The following is a 24,205-nucleotide window of genomic DNA, read 5'->3' as shown; positions in this document are numbered from 1 at the left end:
CACCTAATGCCTGCAGTTGGGTGCGGGGTAGCACCCCCGTAAGCAAAAACCTTAACATTTCTACAGCTAAAGATACGAATCTTCACACTTAAAAAAGGACTGTGAGCAACCTCATAGCGGTTAAAAAGAATTTGCCACAGGATTCCAAGGGAAACTTGTCTTGGGAGGTTTTAGAAATTACAGATGGCGGACTGTGGGCTGGTTATATTACAGGTGGGGGCCGGGAGGGACAGAGAAACGAGTAACTTGGCGCAGGGGCTATTGCTGCTCGGTGGTGGTGGTGTAGGGATTAGAAGGCAGGCCTGAGCCTGGAGCTACAGCTGTCTGTGAGGGCTGCGGGAGAAGGGCTGAGCATGCCCCTGGGCTTCTGCAGGTGGAGCACAGTGAAAGCATGATGGAGCCAGGAGCCTGTAGGTAGGATTGTTGGGGAGGGAGCATCCTGACAAATGCTTGTAGTGGGATGGAGTATTTCCCCGCCTCCCTCCAAGGGGATCCTTACTGCTCTCCTGCTCGCCCCTTTCAGGATTCGCTCCGCAAACGCTCCCTGAGGCGGTCCCCGGCCTTGAGCAGCACAACCCAGGCCCCCGAGGAAGAGAGCCGGAAAGTGCCCGAGCTCTCCGCCCGCGCCCCAGCCTGTCCCACGGCCCAGGAGGGCCTGGCTTCGGGCACCGGCTCCACTTCCAGGAGCCCCCTGGGTCCGCTTGGTGAGCTGACCTCAGAAAAGCGGACAACCACGCCCGGCAGCCCCCCTCACTTGTCCGGCAAAGGGCTGCTGCAGAGGCGGGGCAGCAGGTGGGACAGCAGCCCAGAGGCCGACGGGACGCCCTTGAAGTTCTCCTTGCCAGGTGGGAGGGCCAGGCCGACCCAGGAGAGGCTGGGAAGAACGTTCACAAGGCCGGAGAGCCAGCCCCTGGCCCTCAGGTGAGCATGCTGTGCTGAGGCCACGGCCCAGTCCCTGGCGGCTCCTTGGGCTCGCAGAGCAAGCCTGCACAGTGGAGAAGGTGGGTACGGCCCCTCCACCAGGGAGCACACAGCCCAGAGCGCACCCAGAGCGCACCCACACAGGGAGCTTCAGGGAAGGTTTCCTTGGTCCTTTGTTCTTCTCAAAGTCAAGAAGGCTATAGCAGATGGTTCCCAGACTGACCTGCAGCAACATGGCCAGGCTGACGCAGTGGGAGAGGCGTTTCCTGTTGGGGGGCCCCAAGTGTGGTGATGCATCAGCGCCTACAAGCCTCTTCTGGGGCATTTTTTGCCCCCCATCCTTTTTTCATGCTTTCACGATAGACCTTGATGATTCCTATATTGATTGATTTTTCAGTGTTAAACCAACCGTGCATTCTTGGAATAAATCTTACTTGGATAGGATATATTATCTTTTTATATATTGTTTGATTCTGTTTATTCATATTTTTATGTAAGGGTTTGTATGTAAATACAATTAGAATGGTCTCTAAATTTGTGAAGGAGATTGGCTGGCAGATTTCCTTTCTTGGAACAGCCTTATGAGGTTGTGGTAGCTGGGATATGCTAGCAGGGGTGCCCCTTTTTTCTGTTCTCTTCAAGAGTTAGGCAGTTGGGCGCGGGTGGTACACGGCATGCTAAGTAGATATAGTCCATGAACTCCCTTCGTGACCCCAGGGAAGCTGGGCCTACTCTGCTTAACGCATTTCATGGCTACGTTATCTCATGCATATACGGGTAGAATCTTTATATCTTCGGGATGGATAGACTTTTCCGTCGTTACGAAATCTCTCTTTATCTCTAGTAATGCCTACTGCCCTCCCTTCTATTTAGGTAGAGCTACCCCGGCCTTCCTTTGATTGTAGTATATCTATGGGATGTCTTTTTCCATCTTTTTACTTTCATCCATTCGGTAGCTTTTTACTTAGGGGTTCCACCCTAAATCCTGTGGGGTTTGTGCTTTGTTTGTATCCCAAGAGTTCCTATGTCATACATTCATTTGATTTAGTTTAAATATTTTCTTTTTCTTTTCTTTTTTTTTTTTTTTAAGATGTTATTTATTTATTTGACAGAGATAGAGACAGCCAGCAAGAGAGGGAACACAAGCAGGGGGAGTGGGAGAGGAAGAAGCAGGCTCCTAGCGGAGGAGCCTGATGTGGGGCTCGATCCCATAACACCGGGATCACACCCTGAGCCGAAGGCAGACGCTTAACCGCTGTGCCACCCAGGCGCCCCTAGTTTAAATATTTTCTAATTCCTGTTGTGATTTCTTCTTTTGCCCCGTAGGTTATTTAGACATGTATGGACCAAAACAAACATCTGGGGTGTTTTTCTGGTTTCTGCTTTTGATTCCTGGCTTCTTTTCCCTTCAACCATTATACACTCTGTATGATTGCAGCCTTTTGATATTTGTTGAGATTTCTTTATGGGCCAGTATATATTTAAAGCTTATGTTTTATAAGCAGCATAAATTTGGAATTTTTAATCCTATCAGATAATTTTTCTCTTAGTTGGGATAATTATTACATTTACATTTTCCTTTTGCGTTTGCTAGGATGAAAAGATCCACTTCTGTTTTTCTTCATAGAGTAAGACAGTTTTCCCAGCACCATCTACAATCTGTTCTTCACCCCGTTGATTTATGAAGCCACCTTTATTCTTTCCTAAGTTCCCATTCAACATGGGTCTGTCTTTGAGCTCTCTAAGGTGTTTACTGTTTTTTGTCCTTTTTAAAATACTAAAACCACATAATCACAGTTTTTATTACTACGGCTTTGTAGTTATAGCTTAGTATCTTGGTAGGGCCAGTCCCCCTTCTTTTCCTTTGTTTTAGCATTGATGTAGCTACTTACAGATCTTTATTCTTTCTATAGGCCTTTTTTCCTGTTACCCAACATGTGCAGCTTATTCCCGCAAGAGGGAGACCTGGCTTGTTCCCTTGCTGTAAAGGCCCGGCTTCCAAATTGTCTTGTGACTGTCTCTTTCTTGTCACTCCGATGTTCTGGACTCAGAGTGGTTTTCTCTGACCAACTTCGCCTCCACCCCCACATCTCCAGCCTGTTTTGTTGTCCTCACAGCACCTCTCATTACCTGAAATTATTTTACTTACTTATCCATTATTTGTCTCCCTCATGATAGAAAATACATTTCATGAGAGCAGGGACCTTTACATTCCCTGCACCTAGACTAGTATTTGGTACACAGAAGGTGTTCAATGAATATTTGTTTAATACTATTACTCCTACCACTAACAGCAATAACAAGATTAATAAACTTCTGATAGTGACCTGTTTTGTGCAAGATACTGTTCTAAGTGTTTTAAGTAAATTCACTCTTTTACTTCTCATTAAGGTCTATGAGGGATATACTACTATAATTCCCATTTTACAGATGAGGAAACTCACTCAGAGAAGTTGCTTTACTTGCCCACATTTATACATCCAGTAAGAGGCAGAGCAGGGGTTTGAACCCGGGCAGCGAGCTCCAGAGTCTGGTGAATATGTGAATGAATGGTTTCACCTCTCTCCCTGACTAGAAATCCTTTCCACAGCCTTTAGATGGTGACTGGTGTCCGCTTGAACACCCCCAGCGATGGGGAACTCCCCACTTGCCACAGCAGGTTTGCATGATTCTGACTGCTAGAAAATTCTTCTTCACATTTAGTTAAAACCTGCTTGCTGCTGTTTTGCCCTCCAGTGCCAGAACCTGTGTGTGCTGGAAAGGGAACAGTGCCTCAAACCTAACAGGTTGGAAGCGTTCTCAGGCTGTGGTGGTTGGGGGGAGACGGCAGGTTGGGGAGCAAGAGGAGTGGCTGGAGTTTCAGGAGGCCTGGCTTCTAGTCCTCCCTTTGTCTTGGCTGACCTGGGCTAGTCATTTGTTTCTGGACTTCATTATCTCTGACTGGAAACTGTGGCCACTGGGTAGATGATTTCTAGGTTTCCTTCAAGCTTGTGCATTTGGCTGGCCTAGGATTCTTACTTCCAGAGTCACTCTGGGCCCTCTGCTTCAGTCATCAGATATTTATTGAGTACCTACTGTTTACAGCTTACTTAGGAGGTATGGCACCTGGGCTCTGGAATCTGATGAGCTGGACTGGCCAACCCGTTCTGCCCCTTAGAACCACTGTGGCCTTGGACTGGTCTTTAAACCCTTGAAAGATGGTATGAACTTTGTTTTACAGGAAGCAGGTCAAAGTGCATTCACAGCCCCTCCTCCCAATACCAGGCGAAGTATAATTAGGGGTGTTTAACACATGTTTAATAGTGTTGACCCTTATGTTGATCAGTCAACAAACATTTTGGGGGCTTTGTGTTTGCCTACCACTTACTCTCTATTTGCTGGGCACTATGCTAAGTACTTGTATAGATTGTCCCATTTGTTCTTTATAATAATCCATTGAGGTGACTATTATCGTTGGTTTTCTTTTCTTTTGTGTTTTCACTAAAAAGTGTTCTCCTGAGTTCTGAACAATTTGACAAATAAAACAAAGGGTGTCAATTGGACTGGAGTCACATACATATCATTTCTGTGATCGGTAAGGGGAAGAGAGAAGACACAGCAGATCATGACCATGAGGCCTGGTGGGCCAGCAGCTAGACAGACCTCAGCTCATGTCAGGCCGAGGGCAGGTCAGCGCACACGGCCACATGCTGGGAGGGGCCGCCCCCCAGGAAAGCAGCTCCCTCTCAAGAGTAAAAGCGTGCACCTGAGCTTCGTGTCCCCCCCTTTCCTTCCCAAATTAACCAGTCAGATAAGTCACACTTCCTCCCTTAGGATGCAGTGCATAGAGGGGAGGAGAGTAAAGGTCTGCAGGAGGGTAGACTAGTAGAGCTCCCTCCAAACTCCCAGAAGGCACTGGGAATTGAGAATGAGCATCCTCCCAACACTTATTATCCCTATGTTACAGATGAGGAAACTGGCCAGAGAGTGTAAGGAACCTGTCAAGGTTCTGGGTGGAAGCAGGTCCCAGGGCTCGCAGTTTGGTGGACGGAATATGGACTGAATTTCAGCTGTCTCTTGTCCCCTCAGCTAGGCATCTTTGTACAGTGCACATGCTGCATAGCTGTATGCAGCACCTTTGGTTTAAAACCAGGGCCAGGGGCGCCTGGGTGGCGTAGTCGTTAAGCATCTGCCTTCAGCTCAGGGTGCGATCCCGGAGTTCTGGGATCGAGCCCCACATCAGGCTCCTCCTCTGGGAGCCTGCTTCTTCCTCTCCCTGCTTGTGTTCTTTAAAAAAAATAAAAATTAAAATAAAAAAAAAACCCAAAACCAGGGCCAGAGTCGTCTCCCTGCCCTTCCCAGCCCCCCTCCATCAGTCCTGCCCACCCGCACACTCCTCCCCATTTATGTCATTCAATTCAGTAAATGGGGATGTGAGTCCTAGTGTGTAGCAGATCCAGTGAGGCTCTGATTTTCAAGGTGAGGGAGACATGTGCGTACGTTATCATTTTAATGCATGACAAAGGACAGTGAGGCGGTAGCAGAGCTGGCTTGTGTGTGCAAAACTGCCCCACCACCGAGGCCTAACGGAGCCGAGGGAAGGTAGCCACGCGGAGCCTTCTCTGGGCTTTGCAACATCGGGCTCAGGGACGACCATGGGAGTCCTAGCTGGGGGCAGAGGCAGGGGCAGGAGCGGGGAGCATGTGTCCTGGGAGGGAGGTGGCAGGTGCACCATCTGACCTGCTGAGATGTCAGGGAACATGAATTTCTGTGCCTCCAGACTCCATGGACCTGACTGTGTTGCTGAGGGGACTATTTCCTGCTTTAATTTTTGTTTCTTTCCTGTGTCTTTTGATCTCAGAAGACACTTGGGAACCATGTTGTCTGGGCTCCCACTTTGGGGGTTGTGGCTGTTTGGGACCATCCGTCGTTCCTCCCTGGCCTGTTAGGGCTGCCCTTGTGGGGTTTCTGTGATGATCAGTCAGATCTTCTGGGTCTCTGGCCCTGACCTGGGTGGGCCTGCAACCCGTGCCTCTCTCTGCTTCCTGCTGTTGCGCCGTGTCATGGGCATGGCCTTCCTCCGCTCCTTTACAGATCTTGCCGTTGCCCACACGCCGGGGCCAGAGCAGGTCCTCAGAAAACCCTAAGTGCAGGATTAAGGACTGGGAGAGGTGTTCTTTATTTATCAGTCCCCGGAGTTAGGTGTCCCAAGCCTGGTGACTCCCCACGTGGCGCTTTGTGAAATTTGATGGTCTGGTTGGGGGTGACCTCACTTGAGGTGCTTACAGATGTCTCCAAGGGCATGCTGGCCTGTCATTTGTGTGAGAATCCCTCAGAGTGGCTCTTTGGGTCTTTGGACAGCCACGTGGACTTTGCCGTGGTGGTTTACTGCAGATTAGCTCAAAACCCATCCCGCTGGGTATCTTGCAGTAGGAACTGGCTTCAGCGTCTGTGTTCCGGGTATGCACGGCCACATAAGCTCCAGCACTTACTGTTTGCCTGGTCTCCTTTGGAACACGGTGTGTCATCATGGTCACAAGATGGTCACAATCCCTTGGGGATTCAACCCACGGCAGTGGCCACAGCAGCAGTCTCTAGGGGCCAGAGCCCCCTGAGCAAATGTGTGTCCCCTCAGGCAGCTTGAGCCGTGGGGCCTTGAACTTTGGGGGTGAAGCCTGGCAGCGTGTGTGTGTGTTTTAAAGATTTATTTATCTTAGAGAGAGAGACTGAGTGTGCGTGAGTGGCGGGTGCAGGGAGGAGCAGAGGGAGAGGGAGTGAGAGATGAGAGGGTGAATTGACCCAGAGCTGCCCCACCACTACACTGGGAGAGGGCTTTTTTCCCGTGTCAGTTGTGGGCTAAGGGTTGCCCATCCTGGGGTGGGGTGGGCAGCGTGCCACCTCCCGGGTGAGTCTGGCAAAGGGCGATTCTGTGGAGACAGACGCAGCTGTGAGCTGTTAGTAGCCGACACGGACAGCAGCTGAGATGGGCGTGGGGATCCGGGCGGGGCACCAGTGTCTTCTCCGCTGTCCTCGTGGCTCCTTGTACACTCATCCAGCCCCTGGCGTTACAATAGACAAGTTGCCGAGCCTGTTCATGGACATCACCTCTGGTGCCCAGGATGCCCTGGTGAGGCAGGCCAGGCAGTCAGACCCTGGAGGGCAGACTGGCACGAAGCCCGACTCAGGCCCCCTGGGAGCCCCTCCCATCGTGACACCACAGCCCCCGCAAGCAGGAGTGCCAGCTGAACTGTCACTGGCTTTGTGGCTGATAACGTCCTGTTGTATCAATCAGATGGGAGGTGCCTCTTGAGCCCTCTTTGGTGCCCAGCTCCCCGCTAGGGATGCAGAAGGGTGAGATGTCTCCCTGCCTCTGAAGCCCTGGGCCTGCCGTGAAGCGGCCCATGCTTGGTGCTAGATTGTGGCCCTCTCAGAGGAGCGGATGATCGGAGCGGTTAGGCGCTGCTGACAGGTCAGGGGACCTCGGCCTGGGACAGGGCACGTGTAAGGCAAAGACTTCGCGGTGAAGCAGTAACATCGGGTGAGGAATGTGATTTAACTGCCTTGTTCTGTAGCCGAGACACTGCCATGGTCCCAAAGTCTCAGTGTCCCTGCCTCTGTGTCGGTTGGGGGATTTAGCGACTAGCATTAGGGCTGCCCAGGTGGGTTTTTTGGGTTTTGCAGAATGGACAGTAGGTGGCAGCAGAGCTTCATCAATCTTCGGAACCCCCCCCTTGCTGGGGATTTCATTCAGCAGGTACCCACCAGACCCGTGCCAAGGACAGTGCACTCTGAGGAGAGATGAGTGAATCCCTGTCCCTCCTGGGTCCCCGGCCGCTCCCAGGCTCCCAATTGTGAGCGGCCCGGCAGGCACACAGATGCCTGGCTGCGTCCCGATAGGGAATGAATAATGCCATCTGGGGCTTGGCGGGGGCTCAGCCGAGGATGTGGTATTTGTGGTTTATTGACTGTTCCCCAGACCCGAGCATCCCGAGTCTGACAACATCTGCACTGCATGGGATGAGTAATGGGTGGAATTTCCATTTTAATGTATCTCTGCACATTATTCGGACTTTATGTCAGACTGTAAAATTTCGGAATTAGCTGACTCTTGAAACGTACACAACACGCAGAGGCTTGCTGTGTGCCGGCCACCCCGTGGGAACAGGTGGCCTGCCCGGGGCTCCCATGCTGGGCCAGCTTCCCCTTCTGAGCTGACTCCGGGGACCTCTCTTCTGCGGTGGGTATGGCTGCCCCGTGCTCAGCTGGTTCTCCCTCCCACCTCTCACCCACATCTCCCCGTCCACGGTGGAATACCAGTTCTCTCTCCTGAACGGGGGCCTCTTCCTAGCATGTGCAGGAGAGTAAATGTGGAACACTGCTCCCGTGCGCGTTGCAGGCCACTTGGAACTGTGCAGGATGGGGCTAGATGCCCCTACCCTGTGTGGTAACTCGAGCTACTAGGTACCTTCAGCTCCAGAGCACCTGGGTCTTCAGTCCAGTGCATCTCCCGGGGTGGAGAGACTTTTCCAGATTCCCTTTGGGATCCTCAGAGTGTGGCTAAAGAGGTGAGAGCACATCCACACCTCTCCTTGGAAGGGTGAGTGGTCCCATTTTGTCCATCTCTGGATATCGGAGTGACAGATCTGAGATCCTCCTCTGACCACATCTGGGCCTTGCCCGCTCTGCCCAAGGCCCGCATCCCTGGCACACAGACTGGGAAGCTGTTCTGTGCAGAGGAAGCCACTGCTGCTGGATGGAAGGAGGCTGTTAGGGCTCAGGGATGATTTCTGGGAAATGATTGGCAGCAGGGACGTAGAAGATTCTTCTTTCCTGGGTGCTTTTTTTCTCCCTCACCCCGTCTTGCTTGTTTGCTGGTCTGCCAGTTAGCTCACTAGACCATGGCTACCGGAACTGCAAAGAGAGGCCTATCTAGAGGTCAGCAACAGGGCCAGGATGAGAGGGAAGCAAGCGAGGCATTTCGGGCATGGAATTTAAGGAGCCCGCATTCTCAGGTGGCTCATCTGCAGCGTGGGCGCCTGCGTGAACCTGGGAATGAGCGCCTCCTTACATTTTGTGCCCTAGGTGCCGCGCGCATCTTGCCCTAATCCTGGCCTTGTCCACACAGTCTATATGCTTCCCTTCTGCTCCTCAGTATCACAGATAACCCTCAATATAGCATAGCGACTTGATAACTCACCTTCACTTCCATGAAGTCCTTGAGAACTGGAGTGGGCTTCCCTCCCTCCCTCCTTTCCTTCCTTCCTTCCTTCCTTCCTTCCTTCCTTCCTTCCTTCCTTCCTATTTTCCAGCTGTATTCCGGAACCTGGCAATAAATATTGAGCAAATGAGAGACCGTACATAGCAAAGAGAAAGGAAGGGAAAATTATGCTGATCTGCTTGGGACAGTGTCGTAAAACTTAGACTGGTCATTTTAAGTACAGTTGGAACAATTCAGACTTTATCCTCAAGTTCATTTGTTGGTATTCATTCATTCACTCTTTCATTTTTTCACTCATACATTCATTTAACCAACCATCCAGCCAGCCAACCCACCAACCCACCAACCTCACCCATTACAACTGTGATGTCCTATATTTAAGTCCTTTTGAATGTTGCCTTCTTTAGGAAGCTTCTTCAGATCTCTTCCCTGCTCTGACGCCTGGACACGGCCCCTTTCTTATACTTCTCACAGCACATGCCACACTGCAGAGACCTGACAGGCCACCTTGTTTCTCCTGCTGCACTGTCTGCTGCCTGAGTATGGCGGTGAGTTCTCTGTGGCCCTTCCTCCCTCAACCTTGCTCAGAATTGTTCCACACTCATTGGGTAGAGCTGAATTATTGGCTTTGCCTTGAGGAGGAGTGAAGTGTGAGGTCTTCCCTTCATCAGGGAACATGCAGAAGAGTGGGATTAGTGATCTTGCAGACAGAGGAAGACCTAAAAGTAGCAGCCAGCGTCTGTCCCAGGCCAGGTGGATGGTGCCCGTTCAGGTGCCACACGGTCTTAGAGGAGGGGGTGCTCCTGGGCTGGGCCTTGAAGGGGGAGCAGAGTTGGACTAGCCCAGTTGGGGAATAGCCAAGGGCCTCACTTCTGTGCCTGGACATACTCATTGCTCTTCTCCACTTGGCTCCAAGTTTGAGATTTCTTGAGAAAAAGCTTGCTGGTGTCCCTGGGCGTCTCATTCCTTACAGCTAAAGTAGCTCTCTTCGTTTTCCTCAGCCCTTTGTTTCTGGGGCCTGTCTTGGGTCCTGTTGGATTTGCAGACAATTTTGGATGATGTGCACGTATGGGGGCTTATGGAGAAAAGAGCCTAAACTCAGCTTTCGCTCAGGTTGGGGAAGGCACTGTGATTTAGGGGAAAGATGGGCATCCTTGGTAGCACCCCGAGTGTAACTCTGATAGGCTGACTGACTTGGGGCCTGGGCCAGAGAGAGCCGATGTCTTTCCCCTGCCAAATCCCTTTCTGTTCTGATGGAGTGGACCTTCCCTCGTGACCCCCAGCTGGTTTTCCCAAACAGCGGCCGTGGGTGGAACCCTGCTGTGACTCACTCAGGCTGGTGCCTCTACCGTAGAAAGATGGTCTTTGATCCTGAGTTCTGTCAGGGGCATTTTGGTCAGAGCTCTTCAAATCACAAAGATGACCTGCCAGGGCAGTTTCCTGTATAGCTGGATTCCATGTGTGTGTCTCATTCCAGAAAGTTCTACTTTGTTTTCTCTGCTCATTCCACCAGAAGTTACTAAAGCCATAGGATTCCTTCCATTTCCTGTTGAGGCCACTTTTGTAACCTTGGGCCCCTCAGAAGTGGAGCCTTTTCCTGATAGAGTAAACAGTTTTTGATCTCAATCTAAATACGTGTTATTTAATTTTATTCAGTTCAACAAAGCGTTTATGGAGTGCCTTGCTTGCTCGAATAGTGTCGGAGAGAGAGGTGATGGATAGGTTCCTGCTCCAGAGAGGCTGAGACACCTATGTAAATGACTGTCCTACAGGATTCAAAAAAGGCAAGTGACAAGGGGACAAAGGCAGAGAGCCATGGAGCTAGGGTCTGGATCGTTTCAGGCATAATTAAGCTCTTGATATTTATTGAGTACTCACATTTGACAAGTCCAACGGCAAAAGCCTTAGATGTGTTACCTTATTTAATCCTGATAGCCACACTAGGAGAGATTTGGCTTCATCTTACAAGTGGGGAAACTGAGGCACAGAGTGACTGACCAGTCTGCGTTCAAGTAGACAGTCTGGCTTTGGGGGCCTCAGTCTTAATGACTGCCCTTAGGTTCCTGTCTTGGGAAGAAGGGGTTTTGGGATGCTGACATTGGCGAGAACTTAGAGAGATGGTCTGGCAGTTCAGGGAGCAGACCCATCCCAAGCTGAGGGGACAGTGTGAACAAAGGCAAAGAGGTGGGCGCGTTGGTATAGCTGGAACCCAGGGAAGGTGCGGGGACCAGGAAGAGAGGAGACTGAAGGACTGGACTGTGTCTTGAGAGCCAGCTCATACAGCAATAGAGGGATAAAAAAGTCTCTCGAGTTTTCAGTTATGTGGGTGTTGTTTTTTAAAATCAGTTAGAGCTGTGCTTCAGGAAGATTAGTCCAGGGGCGCTACAGGCCTGAGTAGGACAACTGGTTGCAGGAGCCAGACCTAGAAGGCGGGGTAGGCTCTGAGCTGACTGTGCCAGAGGGGCAAGGAGCAGGGCACCTGGGAAGAGAACCCATAGGACTTAGCTGTGGGACGAGGAGGCCCGGAAGCCTGGACGTGCAGGGAGCGGAGATGGGGAGCCAAAGGGGAGGCACTGGCTGGGTCACGAGGTGCCGAGGGTCAGATCCTGGGCATGTCCAGCTGACCTTTTGTCTCCACAGTCAGGTGTGGGGCAGAAATGCAGATCCTGGGAAATGTCAGATGAGAAGTATCTGGGAGGGAACGGCATGGGATCAAAAGCTGACGTCCTTGGAGGAATGGACACCGCCAGGGGCGCATGATAAAGGCACCTGGGTCCAAATCCTGCAGAGGGGAGAGCCATGTGTTTGGTGTGATAAGGCAAAGCAAAGGTCAGAGCAGGAGGAGGACTGGGGAGGTGAGAGAAGAGAAGGTCTCTAGGAAGCAGGAACTTGACAGCTTTGGACCCTTCGGGGAGGTTGGACAGGTCACCAGGTCCAGTGACGGAAGTAGCTTTGGAGAGAGTTCTTTCAGTAGGATACCGGGAGCAGAAGGTCAACTACAGCGGGGTGAGGCATAGTGTGGGTGAGGTCAGATACAGAGAATACGGCGCTTTTTAAAAGTGGAGAGGTGAAAGGAAGCATAGGGACAGGATGGCAGCTCAAGAAGGGGAAGTGTTAGGGAACAGGGTCCTTTTTCCAGGATGGGAGATGTGTGAGCATGTTTGTAAGCCCAGGGCCGGGTGCCAGCCGCAGAGGAGAAACTGGCCATTCACAGAGACTCTGGGAGGCAGGAAGTGTGTGCTTGGGCGGGGTCTGGGAAGGGCTGCACGGACAGTATCAAGATTCATTCTCTGCCATGCTCCGTAACGGTAATTGAGGTTGTGATGATGGGCCCGGGGCATTACAAGTTCTCAAAGTAGCTTTTAAATCCCTATTGAAAGAACCAATTCTGCTCAGCAGAGTTTTTGAGTTATTTGAAGTTTATTTCAATTAAGCAAAGCTTTGTTAAGTTATCAAGGACTGCTGTTTGGAAAACATTGCATTTTATTGAATTCTGAGACGTTGAGACCTGGCTCTCCATCTTTAACAGATTTAATGACTCAGCGTGGTAAGCTTGAAAGAACCTGAGATTTAGAATTGGACAGATTTGCCACTTACTAACAGGGTGACCTTGGGCACAATGTTTTTGTTCATCTCTTTGTGGCTTAGTTTCTCCATCTAAGAAATGGGATGATATGCCTGTCTTAATGGGATTATTATGAAGAACAAAAGGATGAGTATAAAATACTTGGCCCACAGTAGTTAATAAATACTAGCTTTCTTTCCTACTCTTTGGTTATCCAAAGCACCCTGTTTCTTAAATGGATGGATGTATTCCTGAATAAATGGAAATTTTGTAAGAAAGGGATAGGAAGTAAGATTAGAGCCAGATTATGGGAGGTTATGATGATCAGAGAGATATGTTTAGATCTATTGTATGGGCCGTGGCCAACGGCGGTGAAGATAAGAGCATGGCCTTGTTCCTGTGCCTCAGGACATGTCTCTCTCATGGGGCCAGACACCTAGTAGGTCTTCAGGGAGCATTTGTGCATCAAATTTGCCTTCCATTAGACATTTCTTCCCCTTTGAACTGGAGGCCAAGGTGAGGCTAGGCCTCCATTTGAAAGCTCTGGAGGTTGACACAGATGTGTGCTCCTACCTTTTTCTTTTCTGGAAATTCTCCCTAGGCCAGGTATGGACAGTGGGCTGGCACGGTAAGCTGCCCTTGGCTGGGCCCCTGTGGCTGTGGTCCTCCATGTCAAGGCTTTGGCATGGAGCCCCAGGGCTTCATTTGCTTCTGTGAAGGAGTAACGAGAAACGGGAAGTCCGTGAGAGGAGGATGGCAGTCCTGTCACTGACAGTGGTGCTTCCTTTGGTCCCAGTGTCACTTTGGTCAGCTTTTCTGCCTTCATGTAAAATTTCCTTTGAATGAGAAAAAAAAAAATCAATCAACCAGAAAAGTCTCTGAATGGAAACCATGACCAAGTTGTCTGCCACCCTCTGAGACTGGAGGCTCTTTGTCAGGGCTTACAATCACCTTCATAATTTCACGTTCATCTCCTCATGGAGCAATGGCATACTGAGCATTCACGTTGCAGAAGCTACTCTATAGAGAGCAGATGAACTTATAAGGACATTTTGATAAGTGTCTAGGAACCAGTGCCAGCAGAAGTCAAGGAAATCTATCTGGGTTCTACAACCCAGAGTCTGTCCCACACCCCAGGCCCCCTCCCAGCTTCCTGACAAATCTCAGGTCCCTTTCTAGCCTAGATGTGGATGGTCAGGCATCCTTTAAAACCCAAAACCCTCCTGGGAGTATTTTAAAAGAAGAAAAAAGAAGTTGAAAGTATCCGTTTTAGTTAAAAACCAAAAGCAGGGCTGGCCCATTTAATAAAGACATTACGACGGGTTTATCCATCTTTTTAAAGAAAATAACTCCAAAAGGTACACTTACCAGATGCCGGGATGTGGGAGAGCCTAAACAAGGATCCTTGTTTTAAAAAGTGTTCTCATGCAAATAAAGCCCACGTGGGTTTTGTAGGAGACTGTCCTTGCTTAGGAGATACAGGCTGGACTCTTGAGGGATGATGTTGTAATATCTTCAACTCACTTTCAGATGGTTCAGCAGAAAAAAAAAAAGTGTATGTGTTTCTATGTGTATACATGTGTTTGGAGGGAAGAGGAAGGGAGAGAGGGAGAGGGGGAAAAGCCAATATGGTGAATGTTAATTGGTCTCTATAAGTGAATGGTGCTATTCTTTCAGTTTTCCTGTAGGTTCAATATTTTTCAAAATAAAAATGAAAAATACACATAGGAAAAATAGGAAAAATGAATAGTCAATAGAATCTATCTTTTATCTCTCAGTCAAGATCCTAAAGATCTCTGTGACAAGGTCATAGGGTGTCACTCAGGGTTGGAATCCAGGCGAGGTGATGATATAAAACACAAGGCTGGCTCAGGAGGCACCTAGGGAACACCCCAACATGCCTGGTGAGTGGTGTGGCGGCCCCTTCCCTGTTACCCATGGGCATCCTCAAGCCCTTTGACCTCCAAGGAACTGTTCAGTGGCTATTATGGAAACAACAGATTTCACCGAAAGCAGACTCTTCGGTGTCGTCCTGGTAGACATTCCTACCCTGTCTCCCCAGACCCACCCTCCCCTTCCCTCGCTACTAGGACTGGAATCCATACACCCACAGCCTGGCAGTACAAGCTGGCTGTGTCTTCCCTCTGCCGACCCTCTGGATGTTTTCTCGAAACCTCCAGTCCTTTGATTACACCCACATCGTGAGGCTCGATGTGACATTTCCAACAGGAGACTGCCTGACTTGGGTCCAGCTTCACATGGTTTTTATATTTGTTCTGGAAAAAGCTCCAGATACCTTTGGTCAAAGCTCTTCCTGTCGGCTGTGTTGCTGGGGCTGCCGTCTGTAGGCCCCTGCACACCCGCCCCACTGGGGACAGGTAATGGTGGCAGAGGGCTGCAGCCTGGAGTAGCGAGGGCTCTAGGGGTTTCAGAGGGTGCATGCTGTCGGTCTCATTCTGGCGTTATTTGAATTCAGAGCCTTAGAAACGAGGGAAGCCAGAGCCTTGCCAAAGGGCTTTATTCCGCTTCTGCCGAAGTTTCTCTATTAAGTAGAAAAGAGAGTGTGCTTACAAACTCACATTAATGTGTTACCTCTTAAGGAACTGGGAAGGAATACTTGCTCTGTGCTAAAATTCCAAGTCACCATCTCCTGACTTCTGTGTGAGGTGGGCCCTGTGCTCCTCTGTTTTAGGGCTCGTAGAAAGTTCCTGCGTGGATTCCCCACCTTTGAGCAGCATCCTAGCTCCCCACTGAATACCCCCACCTGCTGGGCTCCCTGCCCAGGGGCCACCTGTGCGGAATAGCTGGGAACTCTCATTAGAGGCAGAGGGGGTAACTCCAGGGGGTGGGGAGGGAGGGGACCCACACTCTGGTTGGTACCCAGGGACCCTCACACCTCATTTCAAGTGACAACGGCTTCCAGAAGAGGCACTGGGAGGCTGCCTAACTGGCTCAGGGACACATCTAATTTTAGCTCAGGGTGTGCTTGTCCTGAGTTGGGGCTGGCCCACCCATGGAAATTCCACTGCTCTCTGGTTTTATGTGTGTGAGTGGTGTAATGCTCAAAGTTAGCAAAGCTAACTTGGTTTTAAAGCAACAGGTTTCTTTCTCTTTTTTTTTCTAAGAAATTTCCAGACAACAACCTGTCCTCTGTGCTTTTGGAGTTGGTCAGAATTTCCTGAAGATTCCTTTTTCGTAATGGGGCAACACAGGGTGGAAGAAAGAGATGTTCTGAGAGCCAGTCTTGGCCAGGCCTTTGTCTATATGAACTAGGGAAAGACAATGACAGGGTCTCTGGGTTGAAGGAGACTTTGTTTCAGGCATCTGGTACAGGGGGTTATGGGGAGTTCATAGGTCAGCAAAATAGAAACAAATGCAGAAACAAAAAACAAAACCCCGGGGGACCCACTTGGTTCAGCTCCAGAGGTGAAGGGCCTGAAACATCCACAGTTTTCATGGCCTCTTTAAGACAAAGAATATCAAAGTATCTCATTCTTGCAAATTTTACAAAAATAGAAGAGCATGTCAACACATTGCTCGGGCCTCTTGGAATGGGCCTGTCCAAGTGAGGGCCCCTGAAATCTGAGCGCTGTTAACTTTACTATAAATCAGACGCTATTCAGCCTGTTGTTGCTGCGATGGATATTCTGGCTAAGTAAGAACATTAAAACCAATTTCATAAAATTTAAATATAGATATAATCTTGAAGTGAAATTCCAGTATTTAAAATGAACACATCAGTCCATGTGAAAGATGCACTGTATTTTCCTCACTTCACATGGACCCGTGTGTCATGGACTGGTTTGTGTTGGACCATTTCCAAGTTCCTGAGCCTCACTGTTCTCATCTGTGAAAATGCTTCTTCTCACATAGGCCTTTGGTTAGAATTAAGTTGAGAACAGTGGTTTGCAAGTGGTTGGTGAAGTAGATATAGGTACCCAGGTAACTAATTATTATTTTAAGGACAAGACTAGAGAACATTTAGAACCCTTCGAATGTCACAGGAAGGAAAACGGATATTCACCAGGAAAGGTGGGGGCAAGACACGAGCTTCAAAAATAAGTGTTATTTAAGTATAAACCTCCTCACCTTTTCTAAAAGTAAATGAACCCAAAGTTCTCTGTTTTAAGATTGATAAAAAGTTAATGCACCCAGACAGTGTTGTTTCAGCCTGATGGCTCGTGGCTCTTTTACTACTGCTTATGCAGGGGAGAGTGTTGGTGTGAAAATGGAAATCTTTCATCCCAGAAGTTGTTTTAAGCCACTCATTAGCGTATTTAACCAAACAGAACCTAAGTGGATTTCACTGCTTAATGGGACTCCGAGAAAGTTGACCTCTCTCATTGGGACAGCTCCTTCCCTGGATGTGTTGGCTTTTATTAGGACAGTAACAGGGCAGGGCCAGTGCCCCAAAGCAGCTTCCCCTAGCAGCTAAGTAAACATCTCCACACAGCTTTCCAGTCCACTGTGGAAGCCGGTGGCGAGTCTTATGTAATGTCTTTCAGGCGGCATGTCAGAACCTTCCCTTTTATAACTCCAAGTGTGACTTTAGACTCCCTGGCACAGGGCCAAGGTTGTCGAGGCAATCCTTTCCATCCTGGGCTCTCATACCAGCCTTGGGGAGGGCAGGCCGGGGCTAATTTTTGTCTTTGGTAGAGACCGTTGGGTCCTCACTCCAATGCCAGGAGCTCTAATGAGAAGTGGGCTTGTGATCCCACTTGCTGGGTGTGCAGTCTGGGGCTTAAATCGGGGTGGGGGGGCGTGGCATGGGCCAGGTACCACGTCACATCTCTAGCTCTGGCCCTAGTCATAGGGCTCATCCAGCATCTCACGGTGGTTGGGTTTGGCTGAGCTGTGCAGCCACGTGCTGGTGTGCAGAGGGGAGGAGGCAAGACCAAGGGAGATCATGGGCTAGCGACGTTCCGCTTGGGGAACTGCATAGCTCAGGTGAATGAATGGTTCAGTGGATTTGGCCATGCGCCAGAGAGCTACTCCGCAGAGATCACTTTCCTTCAAGAGGCTATTTTTCTTTTCCTGGAGAAACATCGGCTCTGCGCACCTTTTCACTGCCTGTTGAGCAACATCTGCCCCTCTGCACCAGTCTCCTCGTGGAGCTGAGCTCAGCCACACCCAGGAAAGTGTAGCCTGTGGAAAGGGCAGGGAGATAGGAACTGGGAGAGCCGCAAAGCCCTGTTAGTGGCTTTAAGGGGGAGAGCAAACAGCCTGTCCTAATGCTTTTGGGTCATAAGGAAGTGCAATCCGTGCTTCCACCATCCAGTAGAGGAAAATGAATGGAGAGGAGAGTCTGGAGCCTGACATTCTATTTCTGGCTTTGCTCATTACCCAGGGGGCCTTGGTAAAAGCTCCACGCCCACCCTGCCCCTACCCCCCTGACAGAGCTGCGGGATTAGACTAGATGGTCTGGATGGGCTTTTCCAGCCCTTCCAGATGGACGAGCCATATCTAGGTGAACTGTGAGAACTTCTCAGCTTTCAGAGGGGGCATCCATTAAACACCAGTTGTATGCTAAGACCTTGTGCCAATTGAGAGAAGGGGAGAATAATATGAGGGAAGGTCACACCTAGTGCAGTTTTGTTTTGTGAATTGTGTGCCCTTAAAGGAACCCTCCCAGTCTGATGTCTTGGTAACTGGGTAAATTTCTTCTCTGTTCCTGGAATGTGCCAGAATCCGGCCTGACTCAAGGAAAGAGAAATGTTGGACTTGGTTTCAGATCTTGCTCTGGCTCTGCACACTTCTCATTAAGGGTGCCTGCCAAAGCCTGTGGGGAAGGGCGCATACGGAAAGATAGTTAAGCTGAGAAATCATCATCCCAAAAGAACAATGGTCTGGGAGGCCGGAGTACGTGTGTTCTCTCCAGCTAGACAGGCTGAGCCGATGGCTTTTCCAGGAGGATGCAGGGCCATCAGTGCCCCCTCCCCTTCCCCCAAATCTGTCCTCACCGGGTGATCCCTATCTTTGTCCAACCTTCGTCATCATGGACCCGGATGAGAGAGACTTGGGTATGCAGCCCAATTCCCAATTAAGTGTTTTCACTAGTTTCAGGAAGATAATTTATTTGGATTGAATTGTTAAGGCAGATTGCTTTCACAGTATTCCAAGCAGAATGCTTTCTCACAGGAAATGTCAGACCAGGCAATTCTAGTCAAGTTTTCCACATCCTTAAGAAAAAAGAAAAGAGAGAGGAAAAAAAAAAAAAGATTGCTATTATATGTTGAAGGTCAGCAGTTCGAGCGCTGGCAGCTGCTGGGTATGAAACTGCGATCGGTTAAACATTGTGATAGTGCCCGAGATGACTTCTCAACAGTCCGACCTTTAACGAGGCCTTGTGTTCTTTAGGGCTTCATTTAAAAAATGCCTGTCGATTGGGCTGTCCAGGAAGATAGAGCGCTTCCCAAGGTTGGGACATGGGTCCCACAGGGCCGAGCATCTGGGAGGTGGGGACACTGGAGGAGCTCCCTTCCTCTCCCCAGAGCTCAGTTTCCTCATCTGTCAAACCGAGGTTATGCCAGGTGACTCCCCAGCTTCTTCCCAGCCTATGTCGCCGCGGTTCTGATTCTGTACCTTTATCTGGGGGAGCTTGCTGAGCCCCTGTAGGAAGCTGAAGAGAAACAGCAGGAAAGGGAAAAGAATCTTTTCTTCTGTGGAGAACTTCAACTTTTTAGAAAAGTTCTTTTTAAATCAGCTTGCCCTCAGGGATCTGCCTTGTTAGGGCTTACTCCTCCTGAAGTTCAGTCCTTAACCACAGCCTTTAAGCACGGGGCTATGGGAAGTCACTGTGAGGAAAGGAACGTGACACAGCTGCTCCTCCGAGAGCGCCCCCTAAGGACTTGCTACCCGCTCCCCACCCCCACGCCTCCGAGAAGTGCCCGCGGCTGGGGAAGGGCTGGGTCCCAAGAGCCAAAGCCAGGAATCGCTCAATGTTCTGGCCCTTGTAGCCCCTCAAAGACGATTCTGGCGAAAGAGAAGCTGAGACTCAAGGCAATTACAGCTCGAAGTGATGCCAGTCTTCTCTAGGGCGAGCTAGTCCTGTGGCTTGTCTGTCCAATTGCTATGTGTCCCTTGACAGTGGAGCAACTCTCTGGTTCGTTACCATCTAGCCCTGTTGTTCACTGCAAAAGGAGGTCTGTTAGAGGCCGGGTAGTAGCGAGAGTGCTGGACCTACACCAGGAAACCTGGCCCGGCTCGTCAGTTTCACTTGGCTCGTCAGTTTCACTTGTCTTGTAGCACTGCCTCTAGTGTGTTTCCGGGAGAGTCTGAGTCTTGTGGGACAGGACAGCCTCCTGTGGCTAGGGCCTCCAGCAGGGATGCTCGCTTCAGGGCTGGTATGTCCTGTCGGGTTGAAATATGTACATATCAAGTAAAGCAAAACCCTTCTTGTCCCTTGAGCTTGCTAAAGTTTTTATTTTTAAAGTGCATCTGAGTATTTTTTATCAAATGCCTTTGCTGTGTCTATTGAGATTGTTTTCCATTTGTCCCCTTTGTTGGTGTGAATTCCATTATTAGATTCTCTAACATGAAAATATTTTTGCATCTCTGCTTGGCCAAGATTGTCCTCAAACTCATGGCCGATGCAGTTGTTCATTGTTTTATTTCATATTTTTGTTTGGAGTCAAGGTGCTACTAGTCTCATAACCAGCATCATCCTCACGTCAGAGAACGTGGAGTGATTCTGTGTTGGGCGCTATTCTCAGCACTTGATGGACTGGCCTGTGTAATGCTCCCCACAGGCTTTTGAGATGGGACTGTTACGAACCCCATTTTGTTAGGGGTTCAACATGGCCGAATTCTGTTGCATCGTTCCTTTTGTTATTCTGTAACAAGTAGGTTTATCACTAATAATGCTTTTTATCCCAAAGTCTATTTTTAATCTGATGATACAGTATTAACTACATTGGCTTTTCAGTGCTTAGCCCGCAGGAGATCTCTTTTCCCCCACACGGTTCGGTTCGCCTTTCGTGTCGCGTACCTTGTGAAACTGCATATTGCGAATTAAAACGAAAAATCAATCTGGGTGTCTCTGTCTTTTAACTGGCAAGTTGAATTTGTTGGCTTTTATAATAATTACTGATGCACTTGAATTCGTCTGTATTCTGTCCTTTCATTTTGCTGTACGCTTTTCCCTTATTTCCTCTCTCCTCTTCTTCTCCTTTCTTCTTCTTTTTTAGTGAACCATTTTCAAGTGAGCGATTCAGGGGCACTTAGCACATTCACAGCGTTGTATAACCATCACTGTCTACTTCCAAAGCATTTCCTTCTCATCACAGTAAAATCTCTTCCTACCAAGCAGTTTCTCCCCGTTCCTCCCACCCCCTCACCCCCAGCCACCCCCATTCTGCGGTGTTTCACATAAATGGAATCATATCGCATGTGACCCTTTGTCTCTGGCTTCTTTCACTCAGCATCGTGTGTGTGTGGTTCATCACGTCGTAGCACGTGTCAGTACTTCAGTCCTTGTGATGGTGGAATAATAGGCCATTGCATGAATAGACTGCATTTTGTTTATCCGCTCATCCGTTGCTGGACACGTGAGCTGTTTTCACCTTTCGTCTGTAGATAATAGTGCTGCTGGGAACACCTGTCCCTGTGTTCACTTCTTTGGGGGGTATACCCCGGAGTGGAATTGTGGGGTTGTATGGTGATTCTGTATTCGACTTTTTTGAGGAACCACCAAACCGTTTTCCACAGTGGCCCTTCCTCTGAATCGAGTGGTGTTTATTTTTTCTTGTTGGGCTTTCTGATTTGGACATCATAGATTATGCTTTTACTACTTTAGCAGTTAGTCTTAATTTTTTTTTTTTTTGTCAGAATGGACTTAAAGTTTCAGTTTAATCGGTCTCTCTACCCCCTCAAAAAATACAAGGATTTTAGAAAGCTTCAGCTGCTCATTTCCCGTTCCCACATTTCCTGTGTGTAATCATCATCTGGTATGATCCCTGTGTTTTTAACTACCCCCTAATTAGTTGCTATTGTTATTTTTTCTATCATCAGCTCTCATTTAGGTTTATCTACGTGTTTACAGATTTCTTTTCTCGTCATTGCCTCGGTCCTGCTCTTTTCTCCTGGGTTCACTTTCTTTCTTGCCAAAGTAAGTCCGTGAGTGGTTTCTTCAGTGAAGGTCTCTGGTGGTAAACTTTTTCAGTCTTTGTCTGAAAATGTCTTCATTTTGACCTTACCTTTAATATCTGAATTATAAAGATGTCTTTTTTAAAAGTGATTTTTGTTTATAGATAATCTGCCTTTCCGCTAAGATTTTTCTCATTGTCATTAATATTCTGTCATTAATATGTCATTTCAAGATGACATATCTAGGTGTGCATTGATTTCCACATGTGCCGTTTGAGGCTTCTTAGGTTTCTGTGAGGAGGATTCATGCCTGCTAAGTTGTTAGCCATTATCTTCTCAATAATCTCCTTTCTCACACCTTCTTTATTTTTCCTTCTGGAACTCCTTTTAGATGGGCGTTGGAATTAAAGTTTTCCCCCTCCACATCTCTTCTTTGCTCTTTCATGTATTTTCTCTCTTGGGGTTGAGTTGCATTCTGGGTCATGTTCTCTGATAGCTCCTAGTAATTTATTATCTCTTCGTTGTATCCCATCTCCTATTAAAGCTTGCCCCAAGTTTCCCTCCAATGATAAAGAAGATATAACCTATATAAAAGTTGGAACAACAGAAAAATGAACACCCATGCTATCCTCACCTACACTCAGCAATTCCAGGACTTTGACACACTTGTTTTTTCGCTCTTTCTTCTCTTCTCCCCTCCCCACATATAGTATATGTATTTGTAACACACACATATTTTTTAAAGATTTTATTCATGTATTTGAGAGAGAGAGACAGCGCAATCAGGGGGAGGGGCAGAGGGAGAGGGACAAGCAGACGCCCCACTGTGCAGGGAGCCCGATGCGGGCTCGATTCCAGGACCCTGGGATCATGACCTGAGCTGAAGGCAGATGCTTAGCTGACTGAGCCACCCAGGTGCCCCTGTGACACACACATTTTTGATGATTCGCTGGAAAGTAAAATTCAGATATCATGGCATTTCACCCCTAAATATCTCAGCTTGCATCTCCTAAGAACAAGAACATTCTCCTGCATAACCACAGTACCATTAACACACCCAAGAAGTTTCCGTAACATCAGCTAACATAAAGCCCATAATCAAATTCCCCCACATGGCTCCCAAATATTCTTTTAGTCTGTAGTTTTTTCTTTTATCTTTTCTTTTTTTTTAAGAGAGAGAGAAAGCAAGTGAGTGGAGGGGGAGAGGCAGAGGGAGAGGGAGAGAGAAAGAATCTTATGCGACTCCGCCCTCAGTGCTGAGCCCCACACGGGACTCAATCTCACAACCCTAAGATCATGACCTGAGCCAAAATCAAGAGTTGGATGCTTAACTGACTGAGCCACCCAGGTGCTCTAGGCTTGAGCTTTTCAATCCAGGATCCATTCAAGGTTCTACCCGCATTTGGTTGCCATGTCTCTCTAGTCTCTTTTAATCTCAAACAACTTCCCGTCCATTTTTAGTTTTTCAAGAGTGTGGTCTTGTTATCTTATAGAATGACCACATTCTAGATATGTCTGTCACTCTATTAGGTTTATGTTAAACACGTTTAGGGCAAGGGCAGTACATATGTGATGTTGCGTATTTCCCGTTACATCAGTCAGGAGCACAGATTATCAGTTTGTTTGATTTTTGCTGATGCTAAGTTGCATCACTTCATTAAGGTGGTTTCTGCCAATCTCTCCATCATTATATTTAAAAAAATATTTATTTATTTATTTGAGAGAGAGAGAGAGCACAAGCAGGGGGGAGGGTTAGAGGGAAAAGCAGACTCCCCACCGAGCAGGGAGCCTGATGTGAGACCTGAGCCGAAGACAGATGTTTAGCCAACTGAGCCACCCAGGCGCTGTCTCTCCATCATTATAAAGGGAACTTTCCCTTTTGCCGTTGGCGAGGAATCAGTAGCTTTCAGACTAGATGAATATCCCGTTCCTCAAGAACGTTTCAGCCACTGGCTTTAGCATCCATTGATAATCTTTTCCCGTATTAGTTTATAAAATGGTGACTGTCTAATTTTTATCATTTTCTTGTTCCTCTTACATTTATGAGTCAGTGGTGTTCTATGGAGAAGAGCTTTCCATGACCCATCCCTGTCCGCCCCCCACCCGGCAGCAGCAGGCTCATGGGGTTTAACATATATTTCATATGTCAGAATCACCATCCTTATGTGTCCATGAGTTTTTTTATTTCTATGACTGTATTACTTTTCAAAACTGCCCGTTCTTGTCTTAGAGTATGTTTCTTTTCTAATGATTTCCATTCCTGCTAAAGAAGTCTCCCTGCTCTAATTACAGCCTCTCTTAGATTGTTGTTCTATTATCTCAAGTTCTTGGGAGTCCTTTTTGCTGTGTCACCTGGCTGTTCTTAAGGTGCATGATTTTTCGTATATTTACTAGTTCTTTGTTTTGAGCATATTTTCAGTGGCACTTAAAAAAAAAAA

General features: G+C 48.4%; 1 protein-coding gene across 1 annotated transcript in view; it reads left to right on the top strand.

The window, feature by feature from the left end:
* MINDY4 (MINDY lysine 48 deubiquitinase 4) overlaps positions 1-24,205 on the top strand; it is a 103,153-nt gene that overhangs the window by 15,986 nt on the left and 62,962 nt on the right. Inside the window, exon 5 of the mRNA XM_040644123.1 lies at positions 524-921. Within this exon, the coding sequence (XP_040500057.1) occupies positions 524-921 (398 nt within the window). The remainder of the gene's footprint in view (positions 1-523; positions 922-24,205) is intronic.

Source organism: Ursus maritimus, unplaced genomic scaffold (assembly GCF_017311325.1).
Source record: "Ursus maritimus isolate PB19 unplaced genomic scaffold, ASM1731132v1 scaffold_3, whole genome shotgun sequence".
Taxonomy (NCBI): Eukaryota; Metazoa; Chordata; class Mammalia; order Carnivora; family Ursidae; genus Ursus; species Ursus maritimus.
The sequence above is the reverse complement of the archived record's forward strand: the minus strand, read 5'-3'. Positions and strand labels throughout refer to the sequence as shown.